The 18,722-nt window shown below is 42.6% G+C and overlaps 1 protein-coding gene and 1 pseudogene across 2 annotated transcripts; both read right to left on the bottom strand.

The window, feature by feature from the left end:
* Positions 1 to 3,571: 3,571 nt before the first annotated feature.
* Positions 3,572 to 4,503, bottom strand: LOC308337928 (phosphorylated adapter RNA export protein-like; annotated as a pseudogene). The gene has a single exon. The product of its transcript is annotated as a phosphorylated adapter RNA export protein-like (transcript).
* Positions 4,504 to 11,816: 7,313 nt separating this feature from the next.
* LOC308337932 (guanine nucleotide-binding protein G(s) subunit alpha) lies at positions 11,817 to 18,716 on the bottom strand. Its single transcript, XM_080831482.1, has 9 exons — positions 18,650 to 18,716; positions 16,908 to 17,005; positions 13,828 to 13,882; positions 13,644 to 13,717; positions 13,470 to 13,528; positions 13,243 to 13,363; positions 12,935 to 13,065; positions 12,564 to 12,631; positions 11,817 to 12,347 (listed from the first exon to the last, which is right to left on the bottom strand). Exons 1-9 carry the CDS (start codon positions 18,677 to 18,679, stop codon positions 12,201 to 12,203), a joined length of 783 nt encoding a protein of 260 aa, XP_080687608.1. The 5' UTR covers positions 18,680 to 18,716; the 3' UTR covers positions 11,817 to 12,200.
* Positions 18,717 to 18,722: the final 6 nt, after the last annotated feature.

The following is an 18,722-nucleotide window of genomic DNA, read 5'->3' on the forward strand; positions in this document are numbered from 1 at the left end:
AAAACCTTAAAAAAAAAAAAAGTTGGTTTGTTCAAACCAGAATTCCAAATGGGTCTGCACTATGGGGATGCCATCAGAAAAATCTAAAATGTGGAAAACTCTGTGGGACAAAGAACCTGGTTCCTTCAACAGGGAAATAGTAAGGGGGGCTTAACACTTTACAAATTAAACGAGACATATAAGCAGGATACAGCGTGGTACCCTCTCCAGCTAGTGGTCTCCTGCGTCTTCTAAAAGCTTTATTGTTTTACTTGCCACACGCTATCGATTCCCCCTCCCCATCTTTATTGAGGTATAATTGACAGTTTAAGAATATATATCTAAAACAAACACAAAAACAGAAGAATATATATTTGATCGTATAGCTTGATGTTTTGATACATGTCTGCTTGTGAAACAGTCATCATAGTTGGATTGTCAGCATATCCATCACCTCACACATAACCACTCTCCCCTTCGTGGCCAGAACATTCACCACCTGCTCTCTTAGCAAGTTTCGAGTATGCAACACCCTGTTAACCGCGGTCACGTGGCTGTGCTTTAGATCTGCAGAACGTACTCGTAGAGCTGGAGCTTTACCTCTGACCCACCTTTCCCCTTTCCCCTTTCCTCCCAGCGCCTGGTAACCACCGTTCTCCCTGCCTCTAGGAGCCTATTTTAGATTCCACATATGAGGTGGGTCATGCAGTGTTTTTCCTTCTGTTTCAAGCTTATTTCACTTGGCATAATGTTGTCCAGATTCATCTGTCTTATCCTAAGTGGCAGGATTTCCTTCTTTTTAAAGACTGAATAATATTCCAATGTGTGTGTGTGTGTGTGTGTGTGTGTGTGTGTGTATGCAGCATTTTCTTTGTCCATTCATCTATAGACAGGTTGTTCCCTTAACTTAGCTGTTGGGAATAACGCTGCAGCGAACACAGGAGAGCAAATATCTCTTCAAGGTATTGATCATGTTTCTCTTGGCTCTATACCCAGAAGTGGGTTCGCTGGATCGTAAGTTTGTTCTGTTTTCATTTTTGAGGAACCTATGGAAAACCTTTGTTTTCCATAGCAGCAGAACCAATGTACATTCCTATCAGCAGTGTGCAAGAGTTTTCTATTAATCACATCCTCTCCAATACTTGTCTCTTGCCTTTATGCCAATGGCCATTCTAGTAGGTGCAAGGTGATACCTCACGGTGTTGAGTCCCCGGTGATGAGTGATGTTGAACACCTTTTACGTACCTGTTGGTCATCTGTAGGTCTTCTTTTGAGAAATACCTATTCAGGTCCTTTGTCCATGTTATAATTGGGTTATTGGTTTCTTTGCTCTTGATTTTTGGATGTATATTTTGGGTATTAACCCCTTCTCAGATACGTGGCTTATGCATATATTCTCCCATTCCACAGGTTGCCTTTTCACTCTGTTCATTGTTCCTTTTGCCATGCAGAAGGCTTCTGTTTGATTTTGGTAATCCCTTGCCTATGTTTTGCTGTTGTTGCATGTGTTTTTGGTGACATCTAAAAAATCATTGTCCAAACCAATGAAGAAGATTTTCCTTGTGTTTTCTTTTCTTTCTTTCTTTTTTTTAAAGTAGTCTCCACATCCAGAACAGAACCTGAAGCAGAACTTGAACTCACAACTCTGAGATCAAAACCTGAGGTAAAATCAAGAGTTGGATACTCAACTGACTGAGCCACCGATGTACCTCTCTCCTATGTTATCTTCTATTAATGTTATGGTTTTGGATCTTACACTTACATCTTCAATCCATTTTGACTTGATTTGTGTGTATGGTGTGAGATAAGAGTCCAGTTTCATCCTTCTGTTGTAGATATCCAGTGTTCCGTATATCTTTTCCCTCATTAGTATTTTTGTCAAAAATCAATTGACTATAGATGTGTGGATTTTTTGGGGGGCTCTCTATTCCATTCCATTGATCTATATCTCCATTCTTAGGCTAGTACCATACTGTTTTGATTACTATGGCTTTGCAATGTATTTTGAAATATATTTCAGTGTGATGCCTCTAGCTTTGTTCCTCTTATTCAAGATGGCTTTAATTATTTGGGGTCTTTTGTTTCATAATAATGTTAAAATTTTTTTCTATTTCTGTAAAAAATACCTTTGGGATTTTGATAGAGATTACATTGAATTTATAGATAATTTTGGGTATTATGGACATTTTATCAATATTAATTTTTCCAATCCATGAACATGGGATATCTTTCCCTTCATCCAAGTCTTAATTTCCTCCACTTTGTAATTTCAGCCTGTCAGTCTTTTACCTCTTTGGTTAAGTTTATACACAAGTATTTTATTCTTTTTGTTGCTGTTGTGAATGGGATTGGTTTTCCTTTTCTTTCTTTTCTTTTCTCTTCTCTTCTTTCCTTTTCTTTTTCCCCCAGGTAACATTTTTAATACCTAACTTTTTAAACATAAGGTAAAACAGTCTTATATAGGCAACCCCTGGGAATTTTTTAAATTTTCATGGCGATTACACTGGTATGGATCATATTCAGTATTTAGTGTATGAATGAGTTAATTTAAAAAAAAAAGTCAAAAACAAAATTAAAGTTAAAAACCAATATATCTTTGAAAAGCTTCTGATGTTAATTTCCTTCTGGACAAATAAGTGGGAAGAGCCATCAGTGTAAACCTATTTTAATTTTAGTCTCTATCTTTAAAATGGCCTAAAAGTTCTTAGAACATAGAAAAACTAAATTTTAATGCATTTGTAATAGCTTAACAATTTATGTGCCTTATTAGGATCTTCTAATGGAATGTTTTGAAACCAATCATAATTTGCTGCAAGGATAAATCAGATAAATCAGAAAAAGAAAACAGATTTTTGAATAGTATGTTACAATATCCTGGACAAAAGGAATTATCGACTAGTCATAACTACCAAATGCAACAGACTGAGAAATTAAATCCTCCGGTAGGCACCTTTAAGTATTTTGTCAGACATGAAGAATGTTTCTATCAATGACATTCCTCTCCCGTGGCTCCTGGGTAGCTCAGTCGGTTGAGCATCTGCCTTCAGCTCAGGTCGTGATCCCAGGGGTCCTGGGATCCAGCGCCTCGGGGGTTCCTGCTCAGTGGGGAGTCTGCTTCTCCCTCTCTCTGACTTACTTCACCCCCCGCCACCCCCAGCTCTTGCTCACTTTCTCTATCTCAAATAAATAAATAAAATCTTTAAAAAGAAATAGTATTCATCTCCCCACAAATTCAATTTTATTTTAATCAAGAAAACAGTTCTTTCTCTCCAGATTTTTATGTTTATCCGTGCAAAGTGAAACAAAGCAATCTCAGTAGAAACAGCTTATTACAATGTTATTTTGGAAAGGTTTATTCCTCAAAATGGGCTAAAAGAAGTCCAGATTGTGAGAATGATCAACCTCAGTGACCTCTGTGTCCGCCTTGGCCTCTGCATGGCTTTCCAAGGGAGTGTCAAACGAGACCAGTGCCTCGTTCATTTCACTTGCAAAAGTTTCTCATGATGCATTGTCATCTTGAAAATTTAGATTTTTAATAGCTTCTTTCATGTTTTTTCCCCAACACCTATGTTCTCTTCCTAGCAGTCTTTCTCTATGCACACTTGTTTTGATTTGCAATGTAGAAAATGTCCTTCATTTGTTCCTCGCTGACACTAGGAGTGTTTTTCAGGGGATCCAGGAAACCCCCACCTGGTGTCTCTCTCCCACTAGCATTCGTTATGAAAAGACCAGCATTTTCCTCAACCTCGGCAGTTCCCATCAGAAATTCAGTTGCCTTTTTGTTCCCAATTATCCTTACCACTTGTGCTATCAGATCTTCTCTGGAAAGATCTGCAGACTGAAAGAAATTTCTTACAACCTGAAAGAAATTTCATCAGCCAGTTTCTGCTGTGAATCATCCTCTGTGATCTGCTACCAGCCTTTAGGGTTCATTTCTAGTCTGTCCTCTGGCCTGTCTTTAACAGGTCAGTTCTGAATGCGATGACCTCGCGCATTTTCCTCTTCCTTTGATCCCACTCTTTTGCCCCCGTGCCTATATTCATCTAGGGCTTTGTCTAATGCCGTTGTATGTTCTTGAGATTTCCTCTAGCAAACAAATAACGGGTGGTCTCCCATTGTCTGCTTCTGTCAATAGCGCCCTCCATTCCCAAAATACCAAGTTCAGTGGCCACTGCACCTTGATTCTATTCTTGTAGCTCATCACCCCATATGTTGTTCACCTTCTCCAGGAACAGGTGGTTTCTCGCTACTCTGGCTTGGAGGGAAGGTTAAAACATTTCTGTTGCTTGCAATTCCAAAGAGAGCTATTATCATCAGTATCCGAAAAACTTCTCTTCCCTCGAATCCACACTTTTAACAGTCCGATGATGTGATGCCAGCGTTGCTGTACCCTGGAAGGGCCTCCGTGCTGTCCCCACCTAGTGTTTTTGGTCCCTGCAGCGGCCTATCAGTGGGGGCCACTGTCATGTCAGAATCCGAGTCAGAAAGCTGCCTGCCCTCCGTGTCACCAAACTCCTGCGCCATCTTCCCACGGCCTGGGTTGTTTTCTTAACCTCCCATTTGGATCATTTCTTGTTGTGACTTATTTTTATTCGTTGGTTTTTTAATTTTGCAACTTGACTGAATTCATGTATTAGTTCTAAGAGCTGTTGGTGAGCCTTCAGAGTGTCCTGGGTATATGATCATGGTCACCTGCAAACAGAGATCATTTTACTTCTTCCTCTCCAATTTAGATGACTTCTATTTCTTTTTCTTGTCTAATTGTTCTGGCTACAAATTCCAGTACTACGTTGAACAGAAGTGGCAAGAGTTAGCATCCTTGCCTTGTACTGGATCTTAGAGGAAAAGCTTTCAGGTTTTCCCCATCGATTTTGGTATTAGCTGTGGACTTTTTTCCCACTGGCCTTTATTAGTTGATGGAAGTTCCTTCTATACCTATTTTGTTGAGAGTTTTTATCACGAATGGATATTGAACTTTGTCAAATGTTTTTCTGCATCAACTGAGATGATCATGTACTTTCTATCCTTTGTTTTGTTAATGTGTTTTACCATATTGATTGATTTGCCAATGTTGAGCCATCTTGGCATCTTAGGGGTAAATCCCACTGGGTCATGGTGTGCGATCTTTAATGTGCTATTAAATTTTGTTAGTATTTTATCAAGGATTTTTGCATCTGTGTTTATCAAGGATGTTGGCCTGTGGTTCTCTTTTCTTGGTCCCTTTATCTGGCTTTGGTGCCAGGTTGGTACCAGCTTCATAATATGAGTTTGGAAGTGGTCCCTCTTTTTCTATTATTTTGGAAGAGTTTAAGAAGAATTGGTATTAATTCTTCTTTGAATGTTTGACAGAATTCACCTATGAAGCCATCTGGTCCTGGGCTTTTCTTTGTTGGCAGGGTTTTGATTACAAATACAATCTCCTTTTGTTCAGGCTCTCTATTTCTTCTTGATTCAGTGTTGCTAGATTGTATGTTTCTAAGAATTTATCTACTTCTTCTAGGTTGTCCAATTTGTTGGCATTTAATTGTTCATTATATTCCCTTATCCTTTTTATTTCTGAAGTGTCTGTTGTAATGTCTCCTCTTTCATTTCTGATTTCAAAAAATTGAGACTTTGCTCTCTTTTTTAAAAAAAGATTTTATTTTTAAGCAATCTCTACACCCAGTGTGGGACTCGAGCCCATGACCCCAAGATCAAGAGTCACAAGCTGCACCTACTGAGCCAGCCAGGCACCCTGAGTCTGCTCTCTTTTTTACTTAGGCTAGCTAAGGGTTTCTTGATTTTGTTTATCTTCTCAAAAAACCAACTTGTAGGTTTTTATTTTTTTTTCCCTATTGTTTTTCTATTTCATATATGTCTGCCTGAATCTTTATTATTTCCTCTCTTTTACTAGCTTTATGCTTAGTTTGTTCTTTTCTAGTGCTTTGAGATACAAAGTCAGGTTGTTTATTTGAGATCTTTCCTCTTTTTTTGTTGTAGGTGTTTATTCCCTCTCAGTACTGCTTTTGCTGCATCCTTTAGGTTTTGGTAAGTTGTATTTTCATTTTTGTTTGTCTCAAGATACTTTAAAAATTTCTTTTAATTTTCTCTTTGACCCAATAGTCATTCAAGAATGTATTGTTTAGTTTCCACATATTTGAATTTTCTCATTTCTTACTGTTACTGATTTCTAGTTTTATTTTATTTTGGATGGCAAAGACACTTGGAATAATTTTGATCTTCTTAAATTTGTTAAAATTTGCTTTATGACTTAACATTAATGTATCCTATTTCTGTTGAGAAGAAAGTTCTGTATCTGTTAGGTCCACTTGGTTTATAGTACTGTTCAACTCAGCTGTTTATTGATTTTTCTGGCCAGATGTTCTATCCATTATTGAAAGACTATTGTTTTTTCATCTTGATCTCATAAACCTGTTCTTTACTAAATTCTTATTTTTAGTAATTATTTTTCTGTGGATTTTGTGGCGGAAATCATGATAGTTATATCATTTGCAGTACAAGATAAAAGTTTTACTTCTTCCTTTCAAATTCTCAGGCCTCTAATTGCTTTCTTTTGTCTAATTGAATTGGTGTATATTTCCAATACAATAATAAACAGCGTGGTGATATGACATCCTTGTCCTTTCGGTTTCTTGATCCTGACATTAATGGGAAACTTTCAGAGGTTTCTCATTAGGGAAAATGTTGGTTTGGGGAGAAAAAATTTGTATACCTGTTTAACAGATCTATATTAATTGGTTACTTTATCATCAGTTATTAATATAACTAATCTATAATTAAGTTATGAGTTATTACTATAACTAAATTTTAAATATATTTATAGTTAAGTATATTTAATATACTTATAATTAATATATGTAATATACTTAAATGAATATATATATAAAATTTACATATAAAACATATAGGAAAGTACATTTTAGATATATATGTGTATATAGGCAGTGTACTTTATATATTATATATAGTATACATATAGTCATTAAGAAAGCACCCATTGATTATTATCTTATTGGATTTCCAAGATACAAATGGACATTAAATTTTGCAAATATTACTATTGTGCTAGTATTGAACCAACCTCGAATTCATAGAATAAATCTCATCTAGGCATGTTGTAGTATTTTTTAAATGTAATATTGAACTGTGTTTGCTTGTATTTTAAGATTTTCACGTTGATATTATAAGCGAGATTGGTCCATAATTTTATTCTTGAATGCAATCTTTGGCATTCAAGAATATTAATGCCAATCTTTGGCATTTTTTTTTTTAAGATTTTATTTATTTGACAGAGAGAGAGTAGGCAGAGGGGCAGGCAGAGAGAGAGGGGGAAGCAGGCCCCCTGCTGAGCCCGATGCAGGGCTTGATCCCAGGACCCTGAGATCATGACCTGAGCCAAAGGCAGACGCTTTAACCTACTGAGCCACCCAGGCACCCCAATCTTTGGCACATTTTAAAATCAATGTTACATTATACCTGCTTTACAAAAATAAATTTGAAATTTTCCTTTGGTTATACTCTGGAATTATTTAAGTAGTATTGGAATTATTTGATCTTTAAAGGTTTAGTAGAATTTTCTGTAAAACTACTTGTGTCTAGTGCCTTCTTCCTTTCTCTCATTTAAAAAAACTTCTTTTGAGGTATAGTATACAGACTGAAATCTGAATGAATCATGGATTTATAACCCAATGAATTTTCTCAAATAAATCTGTTTAATCAGCATTTAAGTCAAGAAACAGACACCCCATAAGCCTCCCTCATGTCTCCTTCCATTTCCTAGCTTCTCACTCCAACAAGAGCCGGGATCTGTCTTGTCATGGTGGTCACTATGGTAATGTGAGGGTTCCCCTGCCCCGACCCATGGTAACTGATTCGCTTCAATTTTTTTTTTTTTTTGTCTCCACCAGGGTCAGCACTGGATAGATCTTTCTAGATGTTCCATCAAGGTCTGTGCAACAGAAAATTATAAATCATAAATCCTTCTGTGTGTGTGTGATAGTGTTATTAAACCTACATTTTTCTGTCTGTCCAGCTAGTTATCTAGGCATCGAAGTATTTATCTTGCTATCTAGGTATCTGTGTATTTCACGTGGTTGAGAAGATGGAAAGGCGGCTGCAGAGCGTTTGCATTCCTGATCAAAGAGACAGTCCTGGGCTGTCTTGCCCTCTGCTCTCCGCCTTGGGCTAAGATGTGATACCATCTCACAACCAAGAGAACGAAGCCAAGAGACTTGTTGGAGCCCAGCTATTGATGAACTGCTTAAGAAACCCTAGGAGCCACTTGGAGAAGTCCTCAGGATTCCGGTGAAGTGAGTTACGAGCCTCTGTCTGTGTCACCCCAAGTCAAGGCTCTGTCACGTGCGGCTGAGCACATTCCTAACTGATAGAACACATTAGACAAAACCAGAAAACTTCAGCTGTTCACAGTATATGCGTGTTTGAACACAGGGAAATGATCACAGAGACACCAAATCCCTAACTCTATTTCTAGGAACCTGGGTAGCAATTATCAAATTAAGTGCTTACCGCAGTGGCCTTTTTAGTGTAGCCATTGTTTACAAGCATAATGGGCATAAATTATTCACCATGTTTCAGATACCACTTTTTAAAAATTCTGTATCGTGGGGCGCCGCTTGGGTACGTCTTGTACAGATGATAGGCTACATCCTCAAAGGGTTTTTAAGGGATTAAATGAGATAATTCCCCCAAAGGGCCTAGGACGGCCCCTATCACATGTTAAAGTAGTCCATAAATATTAAGTATAATGTTTTAATAATTGATATTAATAAAAAAAATATTGATGTTAGCCACTCACATGAATGGCTAGCTCCTTCTCATCTTTTGCATTCCCTTAAGAAAAGTCACCTCCCCTGGGAGGCCCTCTCTGACTCTTCTATGTAGAGTGGAGTCCCTCCCCAAATATCTCCCATTCCCCATTGCCCCATTTTTTTTTTTTTGCTTGGAGACCTTGTTGCCATCTGCAATTCTTTTGATTATTTATTTGGTAAGTGTATGTCTCCTGTGATAGAATATAAGCCCCATGAGAGCAAAACTCTCAGTGGCTGGCTGAGCCTCGTACGCTCTTTACATTCGTTGCATACAAAGATGGCCAGTCGTGTCCAAGGCCATTAAAAAAGAATGCCACTTGACACCCACGGGTTTTGCAGAAGCGGCCATGTTGGGGGGTACGATTTTGCCCATCTTTAAATAAAAACGAAAGTAGATTAAGATTCCGCTCAATTCTAGACCCTCCTCATACTAAACTTTATTGGGGGAGCTTAGTGGTTTATTATTATTATTTTTATTTCTTCTCTAAAAGGTCAATACATAGTAATATATGGTCTATACACCTTTAGAAAGTGTGGCACAAGTTGTTACCTTTAGAAAAATGTTTTGCATTCAAATAGAGACGTAAAATTCAGCTGAAATTTTAAAAACTAATGGCTACTGGTAATCCAAGATTTAGATGAAATTCCTCATAGTTTTTTGGCTTTCTGAAGATCCCAGAATTTAGATTTTAAAGTAGCCCTGTACAAGTTATGTTTGGGACCAGGTCAGAGGGAAAATAGAAATGGGAATGTTTACAATAGAAGGGATAACTCCTAAGGAACAGAAGGAACCCTCAAACACATTTGAGTGCCTAGAGGTGGCCCCACGCAACCCTCTGAACTGGTGGGGGGGGCAGGAGTATGTCCAATGACCCTCCCTGCTCCACCATGACCCCACCCACCCCACCACCACTGGCTCCCAAATCCAGAAGAACCCTGCAGGATTTCCCCTCAGGGTCAGAGGTCGTGGACTCCTGACAACTGGCATCCTGGGAAGAACAACGGGAGACCTTTCCCTCTTTGTTCTGAGTCTTCCAGAAGGACAGTATGGTGTGGTGGTCAGGCAGTGGTCTTTGGCTACCTGAGTTTGAAGCCCGTTTTCCCGCCTTTACCAGCCTTGTCTCTTACCCCTCTCTAGGCCTGGGTTGACTCGTTGGTAAAATGGTGGTGATGACCGAAGCGGTCTCACTGGGCAGTGGTTGGCACATAACAGCTGCTGGGTAACTGTGACCCTCCTTCTGGAGGTTATTGTGAAGTGTGCCAGTTTTGACTGGCAAGGGGTGGGGGTGGGGGTGTTCTGGGGTATCATTTTCTTGGTGTAGCTTCTCTAGGGGCTGAGAATTTGTTCCCTAATTTTGGTGGAGATGTGGCTAGTGCTGTGGTAATCACCTGTGGATTCTTCAGAGAAGGTTCCAGAATTTCTATGTAGGGGGGCATACAGGCAGCCATCTTGGAAGAGCTGGTCATTCTGGTGGGCTGGTCTTGATAGCTGGTACCCAGGTTTTAATTAGCTGTTTATTTGGAGTACTTTGGAGGATTATGGGGACTGGTGGGCTGGTCTTTTGGCTATATTTGCATAATAAGCACTTATGTAGATTGATGTTAATTGGGGATTACTTTGGAGGGTTGTTTTGCAACAAGATCTACAGAGGATGCCCTCCATTTTTATGTGGACTGAGTATTTATGGAGAGGGGTATTTGCTACTTTTTCTGCCCTCATTGGGGCTTATTTTGCTCACCTCTGGGGAGCTATGCTAGAGGATTAATTTGGCTGGGATTAATTTTATCTGGAAACTAGACCTGTAAGTGGATTTGGGGGCTCAATTACAGAATCCACCTAATGTCTCATTCAGCCACTTTCAGAGGCTGCAGTGGTTGATGCTGAAGACAAGCGGGTCTCTCTTTTCCCCTGTCTCTGGAAGCCAACCCAGGGGTGACCACAAGCTTAGGGTACGACCCTGAGGATGAAGATCAGGGAGTCCAACTGGACCTCAAACCCAAGCTATAGTTCACTACAGCTTTTATGAGTTTCATGCGGGGCCTACAATGCTGACCACGCCCCCAACCCCCCCCAAGAGTTTATAGTGCATTTCATTAGGAGACTCCCCATTTACCCTGTTATTTGTATTTTTTTTTCAAGTGGTATGTTCATGAAATTTGTATTTTTATGATTTATTCTTATGAGCACTTTATTAAGGAAATCAATCCTTTGTTATAGATTTTTACCCCATCTCCACCCCATTCATACTTTGTTTTATGTAATCTTTTAATTTTCTATAGCCCACCCCAACCCCATGGCTTGTGCAGGTTAGGTCATACACAAGAGGCCTTGTGTAAATCAATATTGTAATTGTTAAAATAGCCATTTTGAAGTACTTTTTTGTATTTAAACATGTGATCGATCCACATGAAATTCCTTTGTGTATGGAGTGAGGTAGGGATCCAGTTTGTTTATCCCCAGATGTTTAGCCATCTGTTTCAAAACCATCTGATAGCTCTTGTTCTGTTTTGACCCCTCCCCCCAGCTCTGAGGGATAACAGACAAAATTCTGAGATAGTTATTATACAATGTGATGATTTGATAAAGGTCTACATTGTACACCATTTCTTGAGTAACACCACTTCCCCTCTTTTGAAACACTGCATTCCTGAAATCCAACCCCCCCATATCCTAAAGCAAGAAGAGAGCCCCAAACCTAACACCTATTTTGGGGGGAGAGTCTAGGTAAAACAGGAACACTGTGATGACCTATATAAGGTAAGTTGGTAGAATGGATAGGGTGCCAATGACAAATTCAAAAGTCTTTACATGGGTTAATGCTTTCCTATGGGGCATGGGCTTGGGCAAAGGACAGGGGTAGACTTTTGAATTATCTGCAAATTGTTTCCAGACACCCAAATTATGGGGACCTGTCACTTCAACATGGGGCTTCCCAACTTCTGCGGTAGTCCAAACCATGAACAATGTGTGTGTGCTCGAAGCCGCAAGTAATTCACAGGACTCACGTCCTTTGCTCACATTTAATTTTTATTTTGATTTTTTTAATGCTGCACAAGACAATATTTATTTCATTTATTTCTTTTATTTCATTTATTTCTTTTATTTCATTATTTCTGTTTGCTGCTGTTATTTTTTTTTACTGAAAGAGAGAGGGAACTTTTGTGGCCTTTTTTTCTTTTTCTTTTTCTCTGTAGGCCGCCTTAAGCTTTTCTAAATTTGGAATATTTAAGCAAGCGGAAGGGAAAAGGGGGTTTCGCAAAATCACTTGGGGGGAAAAGGAAAGGTTGCGTTGTTAATCATGCCCTATGGTGGGTGATCAACTGCGTGTACAATTACGTTTCACTCTTAATTAATTGTGCTTAAGGCTTTAATTAAATTTGGGCGTTCCCTTCTTAGAGCAGCTCATACTGACGGAGGTGCATGCGCTGAATGATGTCACGGCAGTCATTGAACACACGGCGAATGTTCTCGGTGTCCACGGCGCAAGTGAAGTGGGGGTAGCAGTAGTGGCGCCCATCTCCACTAGCAGTGCTGATTCTCTGTGGGACAGACACAAGGAAACGGAGTCAGCGCCACCTCCCCACCATCCTTGGGGAAGCCGCCAAGGATGAGTCCACCAGCTCCTGAGGTTACGGCAAAGCTAAAATTCTCACTGGCTCCCAGTGCAGTAACATGGAGGCAGTGAAGAGCTGAATCCCCAAATGTTCAAGAGAAAAGAACCAGCCAAGAGAGGACAGAAGATAGTCTCTACTCACCAGAAATTCGTCGCGGATGAAGTACTTGGCCCGGGTCACGCGTGGGTCCTCTCCGGGCTCGGGAGTAGCTACGAGGAACAGAAATATTTTGGTGAGGTCATTAAAAGGTAAGAGCAGAGCTAGAGAGTTAGCTGGGGCCCTTCACTTAGATGCGGCAGGGAAGTGAGTCCTGGCTTCCCCGAAGACCCCTCCAGTCTGCTGGCGGGAGGAAGGGCGATTTCCATTCTGAGACGCTGTTCATTTAGGCTGTTGAACTCCACCCACACGAAGAACCTCCCGGAATGGAAGCCTGTGGCACAGTCGTGAGTGTACAGGCCCAGTGAGCGCAAGAACGGAAACGGGCCGGTGCGACGGCAGAAGCCCCCACGTACCGTCCTCAGGAGTAGTGTAGCGAGCAAATTCTGGAAAGTAGTCCTCAATCTTCGATTTTCCAGCAAGGACTTTCTCCGCGAGCAGGTCTTGCTTGTTGAGGAACAGAATCACAGAGATGGTGCGCAGCCATCTAACAGAGAGGCAGGTGGGGTGAGTGTCCAGGAAGAGAAGGCGTTCTTTCTGCAAGGGGTCTCATGTCCTTGCAAAGGCTCTTTTTAAGAAGAGCGCAAATACAGGGCCTCGATCAGTCCCAGGAACCCCGGGGAGGGGGGGGGGATGGCAGGAAGCCGGGGGGTGCCCCACCGACCTGTTGTTCCAGATGCTTTTGAAGAGGTTCAGGGCCTCCTGCAGGCGGTTGGTCTGGTTGTCCTCCCGAATGACCATGTTGTAGCTGCTGCTGGCCACCACGAAGATAATGGCAGTCACATCTGCGGCACAAGGAAGCAAAAGCAATGCATGTCAGAGGTGAACACGGCCCTCAACGAGTCAGGGCCAAACGTCCTTACAGAGAAGAGAAGGCTACGGCTTCCGTACCATTGAAGCACTGGATCCATTTGCGGCGCTCGTCGCGCTGGCCACCCACGTCAAACATGCTGCAGGAGACAGAGGACACCGGTCACTCCCAGCGGCTAACCCCCTCCGCCGCACTCTGCTGGTGGGAACTGAAGGAAACCAGTCTCTATCTTAAGAAGGGAACCATTCACTTACTGGAAGTTGACTTTGTCCACCTGGAACTTGGTCTCAAAGATTCCAGAAGTCAGGACGCGGCAGCGAAGCAGATCCTAAAACAAGATCTAAGTCAACGGTTCTCACCCAAACCCACTGGAAGCAAAAGTCTTGAGTGGCTTGGAAAGGGGGCTGCGAGGCCCTGACTGTGAGAACGTACGCGTACCTGATCGCTGGGCACATAGTCAGCCTGCTTGATGACATCAATCTTGTCCAGGAAGCTGGGAGGAATGAAACACACACACAGGTGTTCAAAGAGCTCATGCTGATTTGCCCCCGATTCCTGTCTCGCTACAAAGCTGAGCTCGATGGAAATGACGGTGTCAAAGTTACATGGCATTCAGTCAGCGGGAGTTCTGCCTGTGTTAGTTCCATTTAGGACTCAGAGCCTAAGCCTTAGAAAGGTTAGTATGAGCAGCATTTAAGGTAAGCGTGTTTGGCGGACCAGTAGATCCAGGAACCAGGAAGCAGGCATGGGCTCTCGAGGTCCCTGGCGTACAGGTACAGCGCAGGTCTGAAGGGGGTGGGGGTGGCTCTGGACTCAGTTCTGTGCAACCACAGAGGGCCCCCCAAACCAGGCCTACCTGATCTTGTGTCGTCTGAAAGTGACTAATTAAAAATTTAACATTTTAAAGTTGTGTGCTTTGACTAAAATGGCAAGTGATTTAAAAACTGTGTATTTCCACCCTATTCCTTTTTCTTTTCTTTTTAAAGTAAAACGGCACACTTAAAAGCAGCAAGGATTTTCCCCTCAAGGGACTCGTGAAAATGAGATTGTTTGAATTACTCAGAATGGGTATCCCTTCCTCCTACTTTTTAAGAATCTCACTTATTAAAAGAGAACAAAAGAGGTTGACACAAAGGGGCCCTTTCTGGCCTAACCACACCGAACAGGAAACAAACACAAAGTTCCCTTCCGTTCTGTTTGGTCCATGAAATAGAACCCTCCAGATAGGAGGCTTTGAGTTTTTAAGAAAAAAATCCCACAGCCAGGCAGGTTCTGGATCCTCCTATGGCTGGGATCCTGCACAAGAGAGGGGCTCGGGGCCTGAGACACCATCCTCCACCGTGAGGAAGGCCTCCGTCAAGAGCAGGCCATGACCTTCCCAAAGCAAGGAAGACCTCGCTGGGGATGCTGGACTGGACGCACCATTAGGAAAAAGAACTTTGGAAAGACTGGGGTCATTTAATTAATATGGAAGATGAATATTAAAACGGGGGGGGGGGGAGGTGTCCTGGGACAGGGGGAGGAGGAAGGGGCCGGGGTTTGGAAGTATTTCCAAACTGAAAAGAGAAATCACAAAGGGAGAAGAGTCTACTTTGAAGAAATTCTGAAGTTTCCCCCCCCCCTTCCTTTTGACCAGTTTAGAGAGTTAGTCTGGCTTAGAGGATACACGAACTTGCCCAATCAGTCCCACATTACAGCACCGGGCCAGAAATAGCTCCCCAACCGCCCCGGCCGCCAGCGCGTCGCCATGGCAACAGAACCACAGTTCTATAAATAGCCCAGCCGCACCAAATCTTGTGAGAGAGACATCTGGAGCCGGGCCAGCCAAACCCGGCTCCACAAATAAAAATAGGCAGCGTAAGAAATGGGCAAGACACCAGTATGGCCACTTGACCATCAAGGCCGTCCGGCCGGAAGCGCACTGGGGGGTGCGCGGGGCGGGGCCGCCCTCGACGTCGTCCCGCCGGGGAGGCCATTTTAAAAGTTGTAAACTGTGTTCTTGCCCCCCCCCCCGCCCCAACAAGTTTCCTTAAAACTTTCCATGAACTGTGCAAAGGCTGCCATTTGCGGATAAAGTTGCAGGAGCAACTTATAAATGGTGTGAAATTAAAAAAAAAAAACAAACACAAAAACAAGAACCAACCCCAGAAACCTGCTAAAGTACGGTTCGGGACGTCGTCACACCCGCCCCCTCCCCCGCTGCCAGCCGGGGAGGGGCGCAGCCCTCCTAATCTGTACCTGTACTTCTGACTCGGGTCCAAGACACAAAACGCAAACAATTCCAGGATTTCCATTTGTTTTGAGTTACTATAATTAGCACTTCCAGCTTTTCGTTCAAACTTTTGAGAAAATCAGGGACTTTGCTGCAGAAGTGGTAGGGGGTTGGGGTCACAGGGACTGGCCGGGGGGGGGGCTGTTTTTCTGCTCCTTGGGAAAATGCAGGCCCTGGGGTGTGCAGTGCCCAGTGACACAGCCCGGCCCTGCAGGCTTCCTACCCCGAGGGGGTAAGGACAGGTGCCTGGACCCCTCCATTCGCAGAGAACAGGAGTCGAGGGAACTCGCTGTGTGTTTGCTGTTACCTCTCCCTCCCTCCCATTTGTTCCACAGGTATTCACGATAAATCCCACCAGTTTGGGGCTCCTGAGCCACCCAACTGTAGCTTTTTAGCCAGCCCAGAGCCCCAGTCCTGAGGACTTGGTATTTTCTATGGCAAAGTCGCTTCTGAGTTTCAGCGACGTCCAGAAGGAAAGCTGACGTGTCACAAACATCCATCCCTCCCCCCCCACCCAACCACCACCAAGTCACAAGACATCCCGAGTTTTCGCTGAGGCCACTGAGCGGGTAAACCAAGGCTGCCTTCAGAAACAATTTCTCTAGGGCTCTGACCAGCCTATCTTTAACTCCAGCAGGTGCAGGGGGACGGAGCTTGTACTATGCTGTCAGCTCCCCATGAGGGGAAGCATCCTTGACTTACAGCCCCGTGAATAAAGGTAGGACATGGAAGTCAACAAAACCTAACTGGAGAAGAAGAGCATCCAGGAACCTTGGACTCTGGCACCTCGTGTAGTCACTTACTTGGCGGCAGAAATGCCAAGGTAATTCTCAGCTGCCAAGGAGAGGGTAGGGTATGGTTTTGTGCTGGCCATTTCGGGTAGGGTTTTAAATGACAGCAATAAAATAAAATATTTTTACATTATTCAAAGCTTGAGAGCTGCCCCATCTTCCTAAAAGCTTGGAGGTCAATCCAATTAATTTCCCTCAAGCTAATTAATTATGCACATCACTTTACTGCAAGTAATTATCATTTTGCTCTAACAGGCATTAATTGTTTATATAAAATAATGTCACTGCACTAAAAAGTGCAATTAAGGGCTTTCTAAAACAAATGAATCAGACCAGAACTTTCTAAGTGCAGACAGGACTATGAGCAGAACCCCTCAAGCTCGAGTGGAGATTTCTAGTGTCTTCTCCGTTTGTGCCTGTGCTGTGTGCGGCTGGGGTGCGGGGAGGTTACTCACTACTGGGCGCAGTCGATGAGCTGGTACTCGTTGGAGCGCTCATAGCAGGCACGCACTCCTTCATCCTCCCACAGAGCCTTGGCATGCTCATAGAACTCCTGCAAGTGACCACGGGAGAGAACACACATGAGCTTGAGCCCAGGCAGCCACGCTGTCCCCACAACCCAGACACCACAGTTCGCTGTGACCAGTGCAAGTGGGATTCCCACTTGCGAGCCAAATTAATGACTTTGTGCTCAAAAGAACTTTCATCCAATTTGTGAAACGTAATTAAAAGCCAAAGTAATTAATTCCTGCTGTTCTCTTATTGTGAATTAACTGGTCTTGGGTAGTGTTCCTCCTATGTTTTTTGTTTTGGGGTTTTTTTTTTTTTTTTTTTTTTTTTGGTGGGGGGCGGTAGGGGGGTGGTACTGGATGGCCAGGACAGAGTGAACTACTGAATCATTTTGTTTCTCCACACAATTGCTTTTCCGGGAAAGATATACATTAATCTGCATTAGAATACGCCAAGGAATGATTCAGTGTTGTGAAAACATGGTATTTCATTTGTAAGATGTGCTGGGATGAAATTTCCCTTCCAGGAAAACCTGAATTTTACCCAAAAAATATGATGGTTAGGAATCGCTGGCGAATCAGACCTTGTCAGTGCCTGTCCCTTGGGAAGGGTCATAGTAGGGAGAAACAAAGGAGCAGAGATCCTCTGTTGTCCTAAATTGCAGTAGGTTATAAATCACATCTCATCTGAATATACAAACATTTTTAATTACATGGGGGCAACCTCCCCTTACGAGGAAAGACAAAGTTCTTCAGATGTGAATTCAGCAAGAGAAGGACTATAAGTAGGTAGGGACACAAGGCTCAGCTATCAGCTCGACTAATAAAAGGTTACTGTTTGGTGCATTTTCAACCCGCTGCCATTTTCCCTTTTATCAGAAATATGCATTATGTGTATCATGCTGATGCCTTGAATTTTTTTTTTCAAACAAATGCTTTAAAAAAAAAATTCACCTAACCCTACTTATTAATACTGCTTCCCCGCTAGTAGAAGTTTGCAGCCAAGCCCACTTAAAACACAAACACAAATTCCCAGGAAAGCCTGACAAAAGGCCACAATAACTCATTGTTCTAACTGTAGACAAGTCTTTTCCTTCTGGGCCTTATAAACTCATGCATCTTTCCATCTTGTTTCCCGTTCCTCTCTCAGAAACCACTCTTCCCCTACAAAGGGGTCAAAATGTATACGTTTGGAAGTGGGCAGTTTTATGTCACCTAAAAATAGTTGTTTATGGGACAGAGAATCTTTGTAAACAGGGTCCCGCATGCCAACGAGGACGCCCAGAAGAAAATCTCCAAGTTATAATTTAGGTGAAAGTCCTTTCTTTTAACTTGGGTCGGCCACAAGATGGGGACGAGCGAATAATTAAGGCTGCGACACAACTCGTGCCATTTTCCCTCATAAAGATTTACAATCTACTAAGGATTAAAGTGGGGTGTTTACTTGGGGGGATGGGTGAGCCAAGACGGACAAGGGGTGATCCAAGCGTGCTCACCCATCTTGAGCAAAAACCCTACTGATTATTAAGGTTTGGGTTTGGCACAGTAAGGACCCTAGTGGAATTCACCTTTTCTCAAAGTGTGGCTGACACAGGTGACCAGTGGCCAGAACTCATCTGGGGGCCAGGGTGGGGGGGGGTGGGGAGTAGAGGGGTGGGGGGTAAGGACAACCCAAGAGCTTAGCTTACAGGAGGGAAATCAAAGTCAGGCACGTTCATCACGCTCAGAATATAGTCCACTCTGAACTGGTTCTCGGGGTTG

The sequence above is a fragment of the Martes martes genome (assembly GCF_963455335.1).
Source record: "Martes martes genome assembly, contig: scaffold_114, whole genome shotgun sequence".
In the NCBI taxonomy this organism is placed as follows: Eukaryota; Metazoa; Chordata; class Mammalia; order Carnivora; family Mustelidae; genus Martes; species Martes martes.

Bases quoted from the DNA above. Each gene is read 5' to 3' on its own strand.
- LOC308337932 (XM_080831482.1), bottom strand. From the start codon at position 18,679: ATGAACGTGCCTGACTTTGATTTCCCTCCT. The intron at 13,718-13,827 runs GTACGCGTACGT...ATCTTGTTTTAG, and splicing joins ACTATGTGCCCAGCGATCAG to GATCTGCTTCGCTGCCGCGT. The intron at 13,529-13,643 runs GTAAGTGAATGG...TGTCTCCTGCAG, and splicing joins GTGGACAAAGTCAACTTCCA to CATGTTTGACGTGGGTGGCC.